The sequence below is a fragment of the Lynx rufus genome, unplaced genomic scaffold, assembly GCF_022079265.1.
Source record: "Lynx rufus isolate CCGP_SWC_20201006 ecotype Redwood Valley unplaced genomic scaffold, mLynRuf1.p SCAF_11, whole genome shotgun sequence".
NCBI classification, from domain to species: Eukaryota; Metazoa; Chordata; class Mammalia; order Carnivora; family Felidae; genus Lynx; species Lynx rufus.
Window position 1 is genome coordinate 67,871,674 of NW_025814825.1, and position 17,343 is coordinate 67,889,016.

Here is a 17,343-nt window from a genome sequence, read left to right on the forward strand (position 1 = left end):
CCGGGGAAGGAGAGCAGCGCTTCGGCGCGGGCGCCTCACGGATTGGTTCAGATTCTGCTGTTTCTCGAAGTGGATTATGGTCCTGAGCCCTGGGACTGAGGACTCGACAGATTTTTCTTTCCTAAATCGTCCCAATTCATTTTTCTCGTCAGCAAGTTAGAAGCATCTGCTGGCAAATGCTGCTTCTCTCGTGGACGTTAGCCCACCGGGCACAGCGCACGCGTGGAGGCCACGTGCCAGATCCCAGGGTCCGTGTGTGGCTTCTGGGAGTGTGCAGCAGTGGAGAGATCAAGGCAGCTTTGGGGGTGTTTCCTCATAATGCTTGATCTTAACTCAGAGATATAAAGAAATCTAGACGTAAACTCCCTCTGTTTCATTCGGTTTCTCTGACACACTTCCTAAAGTGTTAAAAAATGTAAGACTAAAGATGCTGACTCGATAGCAAGAATTAAACAAAATTTTAAAATTAAAAAAAAATTAAAACAATTATATTAATTATGTATTCTTACTGTTTTATAGAAAATGTCATTTGAGACATACAGAAGATTTTAGGTATTAATATGAGTATATTATGAACCCACCACCCAGGTTTTACTCTTTCGTAAAAGAAAACCAAGCCCTTGGCAGGTGGGTGAGGCTCCCGTGTGCCCTCCCCGTGCCGTCTTCCAGCTTCATCCCCAAGTCTTACCTTACTCTCCCTCGGCCTTCCCAGAGTTGGTCATGACTTTGAAGACGGCCTGTATCTTTCCGAGCGTGTGTTTATACTTTTACTGCAACATGTAGAATTGTTTTATGTGTGTTAAAAATCCACATAACAGGTATCCTCTACCGGTGGTGGTCACCGCATAAGTGCCATTTGATGGCCCTCCTCCCGGTGGGCACGAGTGCGGTCTGGGCCGGCTGCCCCAGGGCCCAGGGGGTGCACTCACCCACTGTGGGCCCTCGGCCTCTCTCCAGAAGTGCACGCACGGCAGGGCCTGCTCACGTTTGCGGAACCCTGGCTCACGTGCACCTGGAGCGTGTGCCTAGGACAGAGACAGAAGGTCTGGGAAATCTCTGTTACTTGTTTTTTCCACGTAAATTAATTTGGAGTGTCATCTGTTTAATAATTTTTGACCCGGGATTTTGTTTAACTTTTTAAAAATGTGTGCGGTCATTTTATAGTCATATTGGTAGTACGGAGTTTTTCTTTGCACTGTGCTTTGTTCATTAAAACAGCCTCCTGTTTCCTTGCAGAATAAAAGCCGCCCTCACTCGAGGGGAGAATATAATGTTTACAGTACCTTTCAAAGTCATGAACCAGAGTTTGACTATTTGAAAAGTCTAGAAATTGAGGAAAAAATCAATAAAATTAGGTGGTTACCACAACAGAATGCTGCTCATTTTCTACTCTCTACAAACGGTAAGAGCTTTTTTGTTTTTGTAAGTGGTTATTTGATGTAGGATTTTATTTTTAATTTTCTGGGTAGAGGTTCCTTTTTTACTTTAACCCATTCTAGAAAATGTTTCTGTTTAAACTTTGGGGAGAGGGTAAATTATTAGCTAGGCAGCAGGTGGTAGGCTGAGGACTTAAAGAACACAGAGGTGAGCACGCACACGCTCCCCATATGGCGCTGCCCTGCGGCACACACGCCCCTTCTTTACTTACTGTGCCGACAGAACGTCCAGGTTTATCCGTAACCGGAAGCTAAGGTTCAGAGGCTCGTAGCTTAGAAATCCACATAGAACCACACAGTTTTCTGATGTAATACTCGACTAACAGTGGTGCGTGCTAAGGTTTTTCTTTTAATACGGAGACTAAGATTTCTATTTTCAGATAAAACTATTAAATTATGGAAAATAAGCGAGCGGGACAAAAGAGCAGAAGGTTACAACTTGAAAGATGAAGACGGACGGCTTCGAGACCCATTCCGAATTACGGCGCTGAGGGTACGCGCTGCGTCTCCTCACACTACTCGGTTCTCTTGCTAGTTAATCGGGGACAGTGCGTGCGTCTTCATAGAGGAGACCGCTGAGTGGGGCCCCTGTGGGGTCCGCCTTTTCCGGCCCATGGAGGCTGTCTGCGATCACAGTCGCCGCTATTTGTATGTGTTACGGTCGGGTTTCCTGTGCGTCACGTAAGCAGGAAGTCACACGGCGTCTTCAGAAAGCACGATGACACTAAAGAGACTCAGATCTAACTCCACAACAGATCTTTCTAAGCGTGTCGACCCCCTTCACTGCAAAGGTCCTGAGTAGCGCGTGGGTCGTGGTGACGTCCACGTGGGATTCGGAACGTTGCCCTGGGTGGAGCCGCGTGGGCCGCAGACGCTGGCTTTCACGGAGTTCCCTGGGTTAGCTGGGGCATGTTCTCAGGTTTCCGAATCATCACTTCTTTTTCTAACTGTGAAATTAAAAAAAATTCTTCCCTCCCTTTTTTGCTGACCCTGAGCCCAGTATGAAATGACTGTCACTTCTGGTACCTAGATTTTTTTTTTTTTTTTTTACTTTTTAACGTCTATGACGTTGAGTAAAACTAACTGAACAGGCTCTCAGGGTCTTGTAACTGGCCCCCCGGTGCGCGCCCTGGCCGGTGTGTACAGCGAGACGGGATATGGCGAAGGAGGTGGGGCATTAGTTCGGAGGCCTGTCCTAAAACCGCTGCCTGGTACACGGGAAAATTGTCGGCTGGCTGGTTTCTTTTCTAATGAGGTTTAAAAACTTTGCTGAATACTGTTCACCAAGTGAAGACCTAGTTAGTGCATATGTTCCAGGTTAGTAGGAAGGTGTGACAGGGAAGGACACCGTCCCGCAGAGACCCTTCCCCGCACCACACCCCACCGCAGTGACGCTGGGCGCGCACAGCATACTGGGATGGCGGGCACACGGGTCAGAGCCACAGCCCGGCAGCGGAGGCGGCGCTCCCCGTGGTTCAGGAAACAGCAGCGTGCGGCTGAGTAGCATTGCCCAGGAGGAGAGTGGGCTGGGTCAGCCTCTTCCAAGGCTCTCGGGTCCCAAGTGTTGCCGTGTGTCCAGGGGCTGATTCCGAGAAGCGACGTAATAGACTCGGGTGGAGTTTATAAAACTGATTTGAACCGAGATGTGTCGATCTGAACATTGGTGATTTCTGCTGCCCCGGTTACCGCTTTCACATCCACGTGGCAGCGAGAAACCACTCGGAGTGACGGTGGCACTGGTGTCAGCTGCCAACACCTGAAGCGCCTCTAAGTGGGATGGGCTGGAGAAGGCATTGGGCGCCCTGCTCTGGCCTCCTGTCGGTCCCCGGGCGCCCTCACGGCCTCCCGCCCGCCTGCCGGCTGGCACACTCTCCCCGCTGCTGGAAACCTGCTTCCCCCTGAGCGCACCGCACGCTCACGTGCCTCTACCGTAAAAACCATAGGTCTTATTTGAGTAAATAAAAACCAGTGCTGGTTTTATTCAGGGGCTCTTTTATGTGTTCAGCCCAAATAAAATTGGTCTAATTAGTGGCCAGAGTGCGATTTCCTCAGAAACTGCTTTTGTTAATCCCAGTGGGGTTTAAGACATCACAGGCTGTAAATAGACTGGTCTTTGTGAGTTTAAGCCCATATTTGATTTCTTAACTGCCTCTCTAAAAGCTAAAAATAGAGTATTTGTCTAAACTTAGCTGAGTGGGAGTCAAATACTGCTTTTTTTTTTTGAACGTTTATTCATTTTTGATAGAGCATGAGTGGGGGAAGGGGGGGGTACACAGAATTGAAAGCAGGCTCCAGGCTCTGAGCTGTCATCACAGAGCCCGACGCGGGGCTCGAACTCATGGGCTGTGAGATCCTGACCTGAGCTGAAGTCGGATGCTTACCTGACTGAGCCACCCAGGCACCCCAAATACTGCTCTATTTAAACTTTGTTTTTCTCTTAAATTATTTTAGCACCAAAAAAGGAATTTAATTAGGAGGAAGAGGCTTTCAGGCCTGGCATTAAAGTTGCCACGTGTCTTGATCAGTTGAAAGACTGGTTGAGGGCTGTGGCCACCCTCCCTGTGCCCCGCAGGGCAGAGGGGCCAGCGTGTGGTCGGCCCCTGTCTGCTTGAGGTGCAGGAAGCAGTGTTGATGAATGTTTCTCCAGGCAGTTTGCAGACTTTTGGTCAGAGAAGACGAAACGAGAGGTGCTCCCTTTGGCTTTTAATTAGAAAAATAACGAGTTACTACTGTTCATTTTTTATTGTGATTTTAAAGCTTCTGTCTTCTTTTCCATTGGATGTCAGTGATGTTGGGACTTTTTTCTTTTTCTCACGCGTGGACACGATGACGCACAATGGCGCCCCTGCCGCTGGTGTGGGCATGTGTGTGTTTGGGCCGGCCCCGTCCCTCCCGCTTTGCCTGGCTGACTCCACGTCTCCATGGTGGCATAGGTGTCCTGTCCCCTGACCACAGCGCACAGCACAGAGATGGGGTTTTTGTGCCCCCTTTTTAAAAGTTTCTTGTTGAAGCATAATCTGTGTACCAAAAACTGCCTCTGCCGTATAAGTGAACGGCTCCATGGGTATTTCCAGGCTGACTTGCCCGCGGAGCCAGCAGCAGATCAGGCATGGTACCTCAGCTCCCTGGGGGGCCCCCGTGCGCTCTCCTGTCCCCACACCCCCTCCGAGGTGCGTGGCATTTGCACCGAGCAGACCAGCTGTGTAGTGTCCCTTTTAAAGGCAGTGGCTGCGAGGGAGAGAAAGGGATGGGGGTTCTTGACGGAGTCTCCCATGGAGACTTTGCTGTCCTTGTGGCTTCGGGGACACACGGGAAGGAGAAGCCAAGCATTAGGCATCGGTGCGCTGGAAGCACTTTGTTAGGTGCCAGTTCAGTGTGCCCTTCGACGGACGTAACCGGCCCTGGCGGTGGCCGCAGGGAGGGACAGGACCCCATTTGTAGCCTGTTTTCATAGCTCTGGTAATTGCTTATTTGGGGTATTGTCTGTACGAAACCGTTAGCTCACTGTGAACTCGGGTTTGTTCCTTTTTGTTTTCTGCTGTCTTGAAGTGTTGTAATTTTATGCTGCAGTGATCTTTGTTTTGAATTCCTGTCTCCTTCCATTTTTAGGTTCCAATATTGAAGCCCATGGATCTTATGGTAGAAGCAAGTCCACGACGAATTTTTGCCAATGCTCATACATACCATATAAATTCCATTTCAGTAAATAGTGATCATGAAACGTATCTTTCTGCAGATGACCTGAGAATTAATCTATGGCATTTAGAAATCACAGATAGGAGCTTCAGTATCCTTCATCGGATGGCGGTCTCGGCATTTTTTCACGTTTGTCCTTCAGAGACGTGGTTCTCTGTGCACGTCTCTTCCTGCGTCTGAGTCTCCTCTTCTACACGCTTGCTGCACGGTAGCCCGTGGTGGAGGTTCCCTGGGATTTGGAGCATCCCTAAAAATGGAAACTACTTTCTGCCTTTGGGGAGGGTTCTCTATGTAATGAGAATGACCAAGTCTGTTGCCCCCGGGTTAAGGAGAGGCTGTTTTATAAATTTTTTTTTTTTTCAACGTTTATTTATTTTTGGGACAGAGAGAGACAGAGCATGAACGGGGGAGGGGCAGAGAGAGAGGGAGACACAGAACCGGAAACAGGCTCCAGGCTCTGAGCCATCAGCCCAGAGCCCGACGCGGGGCTCGAACTCACGGAGCGCGAGATCGTGACCTGGCTGAAGTCGGACGCCCAACCGACTGCGCCACCCAGGCGCCCCAAGGAGAGGCTGTTTTAAATAGCATCTGTTGGAGGCTCCGTTGTTGCCTGCCCGCCCCCCCCCCCAAATCTGCTAGTAGATAATAGACTGGAAAACACTGGCTGTGGTTCGAGTGATGTTTAATCATCCAACCCAAGAAGTGACACGTAAGAATTGTGTCTTAAAAGATTTGTTTAAGGCGTATTCAAAAGAGTGGTGCAGTGGCACTGTTATGAAGGTGAAAGTCTGCCAATTATTGGTTAGGCAAGTTCTTGATTTCTCCAGAAATGAGAGTCCTGTCACATGTGCACGTCAGGGGGCTTCAGTCAGGATTTCCCATGTTCTGGAGCGATGTCCGGCTGGCCGGAGCGGGACGGGCGTCCGCAGGGTCACCTGGGCTGCATGTGACGCCTCCACTCAGGACAGTCCACGAAATCAAGCATATATACCTTTCAGATTCAAGCATGTCACACGTGATTTTTATTATCTGTTGTCCTTTTACTTGATTCGGTTATTTCCTGACCGTGGTAACTCGTTTCCCGAAGAGCGTGCGGGCCTGGCCGCGGGAGGAGGCCCGCTTGAGCGAGGGGCCACTGTGGCCGCCGCACTTTCTGTGTCTCTTCCTCTGCAACCTTGCAAAACGTCCCAGCTTAGGAGGCTCATGCCCGTGGTCCCTGCCTTCTCTTTATTCTCCCTAAATTGTTCTCTTTTAAATCAGTGTTTCTCCCATTAGTACATGACTGTTTGGAACAAACTTCCAATAAGCGGAGAAGTTCTTCCCCCTCCGTCGTTCCAGACAGCCATGGTAGGTGGCGGTGTGCACGCCTGCAGCCTTTTCCCGGCAGCGCACGGACGCGTGTGTTCGGAAGCGCTGGGCTCATCCTCTGCTTGGTGGTAGTGACGTGACGTTCCAAGCGCTCGGGAATGTCAGCGGCTGAGTTCAGCTCTGGGACCTTAATTAGCATCGAGTCCCTCAGGCCGTCCAGGCCTTTCTCCTCCTCCGGAAACCTGCACTCCTGGGGGGCCGCCTGGGGCTTTGTAAAACCCCAAAGCCAGTGGGCACGGAGCCGCGTGCACGGGGCCTGGTGCACAACAGTGAGCCTCTGCCGTCAGCCTCGTTTTTTCCACCGCATCCTGACCGCCTTTTTCGTATCCGTGAGACTCCAGGTGTGTAACTGCAGGGTTTGGAGCTCTTGAAGGTTTGCGGCTCCGCACCGTGCTCTGTGTGCCCCTTGAGCCCAAGGACTGGCGCTGGGGGCGCAGGCCGTGTGTGGTACCACTTCCGTGCGGGCTTTGGGACGGGCACCCCCGCCCCCTCGGCGTGCTTGTTTTCAGCAGAGCATTGGATCTTCTGAAAAATAACTTTTCACGTTAGTGAAACCAAACAGACCATTTTTAATTTCCTCGATTATAGGTGAGTTAAAGTATTTGCTGTTGATTTACCGTCCATTAGTGTGAAGTTTTTTTGGTGTTCCTTGTCATTTTTCTCCTGTCGGAAGCTCCTGTTTTTCCTTCACGATTGGCGAGCGGTCTCAATTCATAAACGATTTGTGTACGCACTCAGTTTTCATTGCCTTTATAAAATTTTGTCTCCCCATCGTGTTCCGAACGCCCTTCCTTGTGACCTAGATTTTGAGACACATACGCTTTGACATACTTTTTTGCATCTGTTAACACTATCTTATTTTTCCTAACACGATTACTTTAAAAATACCTTTGATCCATTCACACGAGACCTCCGGCAGCGAATTGTGCTCTTTCCGGACACTCAGCCCCCGCCCTGTGCCCTTGGACCTCTGCGCCCGTCCGCTCGCCGAAGGCCGGCCCTCCTCTCACCCTGGTCAACGTTGCGGATCACGCCCTGCGCGTGAGGGGAGCGCGGCTCGCTCTGTTCAGGTGCCTCCCCACCTGCCTGGGCGGTTTCCTCACGGGCTGGCACGGTCTCCGGTTCTTGAACTTACCGGGAACTCTGCCCTGGCGCTCGGCGCCGGGGTGCCCTGTGAGCTTCCCTGGACTCCCAGCAGCCCCTGGGCGTGGCCCAGGTCTCCACCCTACATAGCAGTGCACAGGGTCGGCTGCAGGGCTGCAGTCCCTCCAGGATCGCTGCCCACACTGGGTGCTGTCCAGTGACACGCTGTGGCGTCACCTAGTTGTCAGTGGAAGGGTTCATCTGGCCCCCGTCGTTCCATCCCGGCCCGTAGCCAGATTCCACTCTCCTCTTGTGTTTTTCAGTTAAGTGATTTCCGTATTTGGCAAGCTATGCTGTTCTAACTACTTAGAACGAGCTCTTGATGGCAGATGAAAAGATTCCTAGAAAAGCAGAATCTTGGAATTTGGCAGGTCTCGTGTGTGTGTGTGACGTATGGATAGAAGTATGGGATTTTCGCACGGGTCTTACACCATCAAGCACCTATGATCTTGCCGTGAACGTCTTGTGGAACGTTAGTGGCAGCAGTGGTCCGGGCCTGCTGAGCCACGGCCCTGTGGTCTGAGCGGCGCTTAGGTGACACAGGCCCTCTTCCCGGCGTGTTCCCCTGCACGCCGTCTGTGTGGTCACCTCCTTTACGTGGCCACTCTTAACGCTCACGGTGGGTTTTTCCCGCCTGCCGTTTGCGTGGACGTGGTCGAAGCTGCCGAGCACCTGCCTTAACCGTGTGCCTCCAGACATCGTGGACATCAAGCCCGTAAACATGGAGGAGCTGACGGAGGTGATCACCGCGGCCGAGTTCCACCCGCACCAGTGCAACGTGTTCGTCTACAGCAGCAGCAAAGGGACCATCAGGCTGTGCGACATGCGCTCCTCAGCCCTGTGCGACAGACACTCTAAGTGTAAGTGCCTGGAGGGCTCAGCTTGCCTCGTTTAAATCTGCCTGTTCTCCAGAGACTTAGGGTTCCTTCCGTTCCGCTCCCACCCGCGCAGGCGTAGGACCTGCTGTCGATCACCAGTCCCGGGGGGCTCTCGCGTGGGCCGTTGCTGGCGCCACGTGGACGGTGAGGGCAAGGTCCCGTAGACTTTCCGTTAGATGTGCCTCGGAGGGGCGGCCCGTAGTGGTACTCCCGTCACAGTCTCAGGGCTGCGTCTGAGGGCTCCCGGGCCCGGGGCCGGCCGAGAACCGTGTGTTGCCTCCACCTCCGTGCGCTAGGACCTCGTGCGGCTGCTAGAGCACATTTCACTCGTGGTCGTTCTTGGCTGTCGCGATGGGCTCTGTTCACAAGTGAGCTTTTCTGCCCTGGAAGGCACTTCCCTCAGGTGACGCTCTAGCACTTTAATCCGCTGAGCCTTGAAGTTTCTTCTAGGTGAGGAGAATTTTATCTTGTTTTCAGTTTTAGCCATAAAGAGTAGGCCCGGCTTTATAGAAGAGCAGAAGCGTGTGTGTGTCCTCCCTTGTGTCCCATGGTGGGGACTGGACTGCACAGCAAGCTTTGCCGGCGCGTCCCCAGAGCCCGCGAGGGCGCCTCGATTCCCGTGTCCTGGGACGCGCTCTCCTTCGGGGGAGTCAATCCATTGACCGTTCTGTTTGCGGTGGCTCCCCTGCCGAGCACGGCCACACAGCAGCGCCTCACGTCAGATGTGCTTGCCGACTGGTTCACGGGAACCTTTTTGCCTTATTCTCGTTTTTCTGAGGCTAAAGTGTGTTTTCAAGAATTCTGTCCTCTTTATAGGAGTCCTGCAGTGAAGAGTCAGCTTCGTATGATGTTGACCTGTGTCTCTCAAGATTAATGGTCTTTTTTTCTTTTTTTAGTTTATTTAAGTGATCTCTAGATCTAATGTGGGACTTGAACTCATAACCCTAAGATCAAGAGTCGCACACTGTTACCGACTGAGCCAGCCAGGCGCCCCTCACCATGATGTTCTTGAAGAGACCATTTTGCAAAGATGCCAGGAGTAGCTCTTGTCGGTAGTTTCTTTGAGGAAACACTCGGCATTGCCAGTAGCTAGCTTGCTTAAAATTCATTCCACGTGCAGAGCCAAGAAACATACAGGTTCCCACGTTTAAAAAGAAACAAAAGGCTAAAGCGGCTTAAAGTGAAGTGCAGAGACCCTCACTCGAAGCTTCCTGAGCCGAGGGTGTGATGGCACCCTGGGGGACTGGGGGGCTCACGGAGCCTCTGGGGCCACTGTGGCCGCGCAGGTAGGGGGCTGTTGAGTTTCTGCTGAAACCGCAAAACCTGTAGGAGAAAGGAATGTCTGCCGAGGAAGCATCTGGAATCTTTCTGAAAGTAATTGGGTCTTGTTAATGGAACTTGGCTCCCAGACAGCAGAGACCGACACGGACTTTGGCGGGTGGGACCATCCGGAGGTTACAGTCTGGACCCAGTGTGCCCAGGCGGCGCCACCTCTGTCTTCCTGTGACACGGGACAGGGCTGCTTGGGCACCCGGGTGTCTGTGGTCGCGACCTGTGGTTAGCATGGCGGTTCTTGACCGCAGTCCACGCCGGCATGTCGGGGGCGGATTCCCCAGGCCGCAGCCCTGGGCCTCAGCCGTGGGCATGCTGCTCCCGGGTCTGGGCGGGATCGGGGGGTTTCTGATGCTGTCCCCTGTCAGTGACTGGCCCCGGGCCACCTCCTCGAAGTCTCTGAAGCACAGAAGGTGAAGGCCAGAAAACTCACAGACTGGAAAGGTCAGGAGCTCGAGTGGCATGTGGGCTGTGCCCCCCTCTGGGGTCCCCGGGAAGGGCCTGGAGCCCGGAGCATGGTTCGTCCTCCGGCTTTTAAACAGAAGCCGAACACGTTGTGTTTTCCAGTTTTTGAAGAACCCGAAGATCCCAGCAGCAGGTCCTTCTTCTCCGAAATCATCTCCTCCATCTCTGACGTGAGGTTCAGTCACAGCGGCCGGTACATGATGACCCGAGACTACCTGTCGGTGAAGGTGTGGGACCTCAACATGGAGAGCCGGCCCGTCGAGACCCACCAGGTGAGACCGCCGCACCGGGACGGCGCCACGTCTGCCCGCGGCGCCGTCTAACCTTCCTGTGGTTTCGTTAAGGTGCACGAGTACCTGCGCAGCAAGCTGTGCTCTCTGTACGAGAACGACTGCATCTTCGACAAGTTCGAGTGCTGCTGGGGCGGCTCAGACAGGTGAGGCCGCGGGCAGGCCCGCACGGGAGGCAGGGGGCTTCGGGGTGGGGGGGAGCCGGGGGTGGGGGCGCCGGTTGTGCCGAGCCGTGCTTTGAAGGCTGGTTTTCAGGCTCTCGACAGTTTGTTTTTATTTATTTAATGTTTTGTTTTGAGAGCGAGCGAGCGCGAGCATGCGCACACACGGGGGAGGGGCAGAGAGAGAGTGTCCCAGGCAGCCTCCGCACTGTCAGCACAGAGCCCGACGTGGGGCTCGATCCCACAAACCCTGACATCATGATCTGAACCGAAAGCCGGAGTCGGATGCTTAATGGACCGAGCCACCCAGGTGCCTCCCCCCTCCAACCCCGGCCCGCTGCCCCCACCAGACGGTTTCCGTGGAGAGAAGGTGCTCAGGAGCAAGTTCTCCCCATGCTTGTGGTGCTTACAGTACCTGTGGTACTAAGGTTCTTTTGGGCTGTTTTTTAAATGCTTTTAAAGTAACGTGTCATGTCCTGCTGCCGAGAGGACTGTGACGGAAGGGACTGGGGCGGTGGCCCCCTCAGCATGTGACCGGCCGCATTCCAGTGGCCTTTCCTGCGGGAGAGGAGCGGGGAGCGCCCTGCCGGCTCACTGCTGGTGGTGCTCCGGCGGCAGGGCCTGGTGGCCTCCGCAGTGTGGTAGTTCCGGTGCCTCGGGAATGTGTCTTGTGCCCGTTCGTCAGAGAGGACGACGCCAGTAGTGCCGAGGATCGTGTCATTGCTGTCAAACGACACGTTGCGTTTGTGGTGCTGGGAAGGGGCGGTCCCACGTGACCGAAGGAAACTGCACAGCAGCCAGGATGAAGCGGGGGTTGGAAGTAGAAGGTCAAGGGAACCCTGGGTGCCGGGCTGGCCCGCGGGCATCTGGTCCCAGGACCCAGGTCTTCACAGCTGAGGTCTGGTGCAGTTACAGCCTGGGGCCCACGCATAGTGCACAGTGATGGGGAGACCCTCGAGGGTTCTGGAAGAGGCATCATCCGTCTACATTCAGAGTCCCAAGGGACATCTGTCTGAGACTTTGAGCATAAAAGTCCCCTGAGATTTGTAACCATCAGCCTGTCCCCCCTCACGGGATGTGGAGTATGTGTACTGGCGGCCTGATCTGGAAAAGCTACCGCGGGCCTGGGTGCTACGTAGCAGGCCGGGCTCTGGGCATCAGGAGGAACAGACCTTTTCGGGCCTAGGCTTTTACCTGATTTACGTGCCGACCCTCCACCTCTTGGTGTTTTGTGGATGCTGCTGGAGACACGAGTCCCCCAGGGCAGACTCCGGGCTCCAGACCCCTGGCCTTGCAGGGTAGCGTGAGCTCCGTGCGGGCACCGGTTTTCCAAGGCTCCCACGCCGCACAGGAGTGACACAAGGGGCCCGGGCCGGGCCGCACAAGCAGCGGGGTTGGTGTCACATCCAGCGTGACTGGGCTTCTCAGAAAATGGGGAGCCCACCTGCCCGTGGACGCTGCGGAGCCCAGACTCGGGGCCCAGGGAGAGAGACTCGAGAATCACATTCTTGGCACAGCCACGAAGACGCGGAGGGGCACCCCGCACCCATGGTGGATTGCCTCTCCCGGTACACCCAGGGCTCGAGATTTCCCCAGATGTATAGGTAAAAACTACCAAGTACGTGAAGGAAAGCTACTGTGAACAAGTCCAAAACAGCAGCAGAACTGAACCTCTGCGGATTCAGATACTGGAACTGTAAGCTGCAGAGTATAAGGTAAGAGGGCTGAAAATGTTTCCAGACTGAAGGAAGGAACCAAAAAAACCTGAGCAGGGAACCATGAGCAAAACCACTAGAAATGACCCGAGAGATTTATAAACGGAGCAAACAGAACTTCTGGAAAGGAACTACTCAGTGGTTGAAAATGACCATGGGTTCAGTAGGAGATCCCGGGCAGTTAGAGAACAGGAGAAGCCGTTGTCTGGGGCCGAGCGTGGAGCTCCAGGGGTAGGATCTGCAGAAGGGCACGAGCATGGAGGCTGGGGGAGGGGCACCCGGTGAAACACGTGTTAGAGGCGTGCCCAGGAGCAGAGAACTATGGAGAAGTGATGTCCGATGCGATGATGGCCAGGAACTGCCTGTAACAGACGAAGACTTGAGGAACAGGTTCAGGAAGCACAGAATTCCATGTCTGTGTCCTATGAAATCCCAGGGCACCGCAGGCAGAGAGAGGTTAAAAGCAGCATGGGGAAAAAAGACGCGCTACCTGGAGAAGGGACAGTCAGGCTGGGAGCGGCCTTCTCAGCACAGCAGGTACACGGGATGGTGGGACGCAGCGTGTTGTCCTTCCTTGTGACCGCTGTCACTGCCCGCCGAGATAAACGATCGGTCGCTCAGAACAGTGTGCAGTAAAGCGCATTCAGATGGGGGACGGTTCACCCTGACCAGAAGCTTCCAGGATAGATCTCAGGGGTGTACTTCCAGGAAAGGACGTGACCCCAGAAGGTGGCTCTGAGAGCTCAGGCAGGCGCACGGCCACCACCAGCCCTGGCCCTGTGAGCAAAGCTGAGGAATATCGACTCTGAGCTGTGCTGATGCAAGCTGGTTGCCTGTGTTGTGGGGACAGGTTACAGCTGTCCCTCAGCCATCTAGTACACGAGCTGGGCGTGACTGAGAGACGGGGCCAGAGCCGTGAAGGAGCAGCACCCACATGGAAGAGACCGAAGGACTTCTTGTACAAGCCCCAGCCCCAGACAGTGAAGAAAAATTTAGGGAACTTCACCCACTTTAACGTTGTAAACTTGTTTTATATCAAAATGCGACAGTGAAAACCCACGAAAGCAGATAGGACCAGCCAAGAGCGGAGCGTCCAGAATCAGTGAAGGAATCGGAGAGTGACAGCTCACAAGCGGGAACTAACAGAAACGGAAAGACGACGAGAGCGCTGGGTCTCAGTAGTCGGCATGTTAAAGGGACAAGGACACCTTCTCACAGCCTTTACAACGGTGGGGTGAGGGCGGAGCCCGACGGCCTTGACCGTGGCCCTCCTTTTGAGACGCAGCGGCCCACGTGGGTCAGGCACCTGGTGCGTGTGCAGGCAAGAAACATGCTCAGAAACCGGAGCTAGCAAACCCTTGAGGGGCCCCTGTGTTCGCCATCAGGTGAGCGGACAGGAACACTGTTGTCTGTCCGTAACGTTTGCCACTAAAAACGAGTGAAAACCGATGAATTAAAACTACACATATCACATGGGTGATCTCACAAGGATAGTAAGCAAAGAAAGCATACTGTGGAAGAATACGTATGATTTGATGATTTCTGTGTTCTCTAGAACACGCAAGAAGGTATTGATTTTAAGAATACATAACTACTCCAAACGGAAACACGTACAGGAATGCTACTCCTCTTCTGTAACGGTTCCCAGCAGGGCCTCTGGGTGGGAGATTTGTCTGTCTAGAGAGGTACACAGTGGGATTTGACCATGTTAGCAGTGGCTTATGGGTAGAAGGATAATCGTGTTTTTCTTTATGCCTTTTGGTATATCGGGAATACTGAAAACTGCCTTCAAATTACCGGTTCCCAGGAATATTCAGAGGCTTCCCAGTAAGGTTTACCTGTTCCTCCCGCCCTTCCAGCGCTCCCCCCGCCTTCTTGCAGGAAGCGTCTCCCGTGGGATGGTGTGACGTTGGGGGGGCACCCGCACCCTGCCTGAGACCATGCTGTCCTGTGACACCTCTTGGCCGTGCTCGGGTTGTCTGGCAAAAATGGACGTAGCCACTTACCCCTGAGTCCACTCGGCCACCTAGGGAACAGGAGGACATCTGTCCAGGTGCTCAGGAGGGTTGTCACTCACATGGTCTGGGTAGTGGGCACACCCACCTCCCCTGCAGGCTTGCGGGTCAGACGTTTTAAAGAAATACCGAATCTGTCAGAGTTGGTCTGCTTTCATTTCTGCCGCACGCCAGTTCTCACCAGTGTCGAGCACAAAACCGCACCCTCCTGAAGAGCTCTTCCCGGTCTCTGTTCCGAGGAATCGTGGCAGACACGCTTGACTTCGAGCAGCGTGGATGGAAGGGCCGCGTCGGCACACTTCCTGCCCAGCCTTCCTTGGACGTGGTCTTGTACACGAGGCTGACCTGGGGAGCGCCTTGGTCTGAGCGGCGCCGGGCCTCTCCCGAGCGCCGCGTGCTCCTGGGCTTAGACCGCACAGGCTGAGTACGGGTAGTGGAAGGAGTCCTTCTCTGGCCGTCCTGTTTTCCGGGTGCGGTTTTAGATGAGGTGAGGCAGGCACTGAGGGATTTGCCTGTGTCGGGGTCAGCCGCTAGCCGTGCCCGAGCCGGGAGACCGCGGGGTCCTCGGAAGAGACTGGGGAGCCACGGGGACCGGGCCGGGTCTGCGGGATCCGCAGGGCGAGGTCTGAACACCCTCCTCATCTGGAGCAGGGCTCGTTCTAAAGCCACGGGCGAAATCCTGGCAACGCTTGTCAGCCATTTTTCTCAGTTTTGTTAAAAAACAGACCAGCAGTTTCTACCAGTATAGCAGGAACATTTTTGACTTCAGAGACCGTGGAGGCCTTAGGTATTAATCCTGGAGAGAGAAGAATGTGGGCAGAGCCGCAGCATCTGAGATTCACCCCGAGGTCTTCCCCTTTGTACACCTGTCGCTTCGCGTGAACGAGCTTCTTGGCATTAAATGAATTAAAAAGTATTCTTTGATGAGGTGTGTTTGCAGGGACACTGACAGGTCTAGTGTCTACTGAACACAAGTCAGTTTTGTATCACTGACAAAGTGCAAATGTTTGAGACTTGAAAATACCCCGTTGTCCGTGGCTGGGACAGGTGGCCGTGTCGGGTTTTTTTTCTTTTTCTCTTAAGAACACAGTAACGTGGGGTGTTGGCTGGCTCGGTCGGAGGAGCGTGAGACTCTTGATCTGAGAGTCGTGAATTCAAACCCCACTCCGGGCGAGGCGCTCACTTCAGACAGAACACGTCAGTGGAATCAAGTGTGGCCCTTCCTTTTCTATTCTGTAATATTTCTTTTCGCGGACGTGATTACGTACGTGAAGTTCAGTAGGCGATTTTCACTGTTTTTCTCTGCCAACCATCATTTTCACGTCTTGCTTCTGAAACGATCTTGTCAGGTAGGGGAGGGGTGAGGGCAGGTGACCCTCGCCGGGCGTCCAGGGCGCTGGGCCCCCCCGTGTGGTAAGGTATCCGTGCCTCGTGCCTGACCAGCACTGCTCTCTCTCGTTGTGCACAGCGCCATCATGACCGGTTCCTACAACAACTTCTTCCGAATGTTCGATCGAAATACACGGAGGGATGTCACGCTGGAAGCTTCCAGGGAGAACAGCAAGCCCCGAGCCAGCTTAAAGCCTCGGAAAGTGTGTACAGGCGGGAAGAGAAAGAAGGACGAGATCAGTGTGGACAGTCTGGACTTCAACAAGAAGATTCTGCACACGGCCTGGCACCCAGCGGAGAACATCATCGCCGTGGCCGCTACCAACAACCTGTACATCTTCCAGGACAAGGTCAACTAGGGAGGCCGGCACGGGGACTGAGCCCAGCCATTGCCCCAGAGGAGGGACGCCGTCATCCTCTCCGCGAGGAGCAGTGTGGGCCCCGCTCCCCTCGCGGGCTGGAGGGGCTGCCCGCCTGCGGGGCAAGCCGTGGGCGCCGCTCACGCCCGAAACCTGCCCGGCGCCGCATCGGCGGGCCGTGCTCGATAAAGGCCATTACTCACAATAAATGTATTTATTTAAGTCTGAGCCTTCCTTTCCAGTTTATAGACCAAAAAATTAACACCGGGAGAAAAGTCTCTCCATGAGCCCCCCCCCCCCCTCCCCCGCCCCCCTCCCTTCACTCTTGGGGACCGCTCCCCACTCGCAGTCCCCTGAGGCCTGGTGGCCCGGCCACAGGCTGGATTCAGCGAGCAGGCTCCGGCCGCTCTCCTCACCCACGCACCTGTGTCCGCCGCCACACCTTCCGGTGTGGCCAGTGAATAAAAGTGACACATTCTGAGAAGTGTTTTTAAGTCTAAGACAAGTATCGGCTTTTTATTTGCTTTCATTGCATATAACGGAATTACGCAGAATTACGCTTTGGAACGGTTTCGAACCCTCGTCCTTCACTGGCAGGACGGTGGCACGTGCAGTACCTCAAACTCGGACCCTGCCCGGCCCCGAACTCGCGTTCGTTTTCTTTCGTTTCTGTAGAAGTCGGCCAGGTGACGCGCCAGGTAAGGCTGGGGGAGCCCCTCAGAAAGGATTCGAGGATAGACCGGTGCTGCCGTGCCCGCGACACCGGTGTCCAGTGAGCCGCCCCGCGCACGCCGGGTAATGTGACGAGTCCCGGGGGTGGTCCCTTTAGAAAGCGCCGAAACCCTACGCATGCGGAGTCTCATGGTGCGTTTCGAGCCAGCAGAACGAACAGTTTTAATTCCCACGTGCTGCCACCGCTGCTTGGCTGTATTTTAAAAGTAGGATCTTTGATGCCAGAAATCAGGATTTCCCAGGACAGAAACTATAGAGGGGGGATTGGAACTTACTGGGATTTCACACACGGGCCCAAACCGCAGCGTCCTCTGTGCACCGGGGCGCCGGGTGCACACGCCGCTGTTGAGGGCGTGAGAGCGAA

At 54.1% G+C, this 17,343-nt stretch overlaps 1 protein-coding gene across 1 annotated transcript in view; it reads left to right on the forward strand.

Annotated features, from left to right (window-relative positions):
• PPP2R2D (protein phosphatase 2 regulatory subunit Bdelta) overlaps positions 1-16,475 on the forward strand; it is a 50,805-nt gene extending 34,330 nt beyond the window's left edge. Inside the window, exons 4-10 of the mRNA XM_047073633.1 lie at positions 1,237-1,402; positions 1,817-1,929; positions 5,046-5,223; positions 8,339-8,503; positions 10,421-10,590; positions 10,663-10,754; positions 15,968-16,475. Of these exons, the coding sequence (XP_046929589.1) occupies positions 1,237-1,402; positions 1,817-1,929; positions 5,046-5,223; positions 8,339-8,503; positions 10,421-10,590; positions 10,663-10,754; positions 15,968-16,247 (1,164 nt within the window). The 3' untranslated portion in view covers positions 16,248-16,475. The remainder of the gene's footprint in view (positions 1-1,236; positions 1,403-1,816; positions 1,930-5,045; positions 5,224-8,338; positions 8,504-10,420; positions 10,591-10,662; positions 10,755-15,967) is intronic.
• Positions 16,476-17,343: the final 868 nt, after the last annotated feature.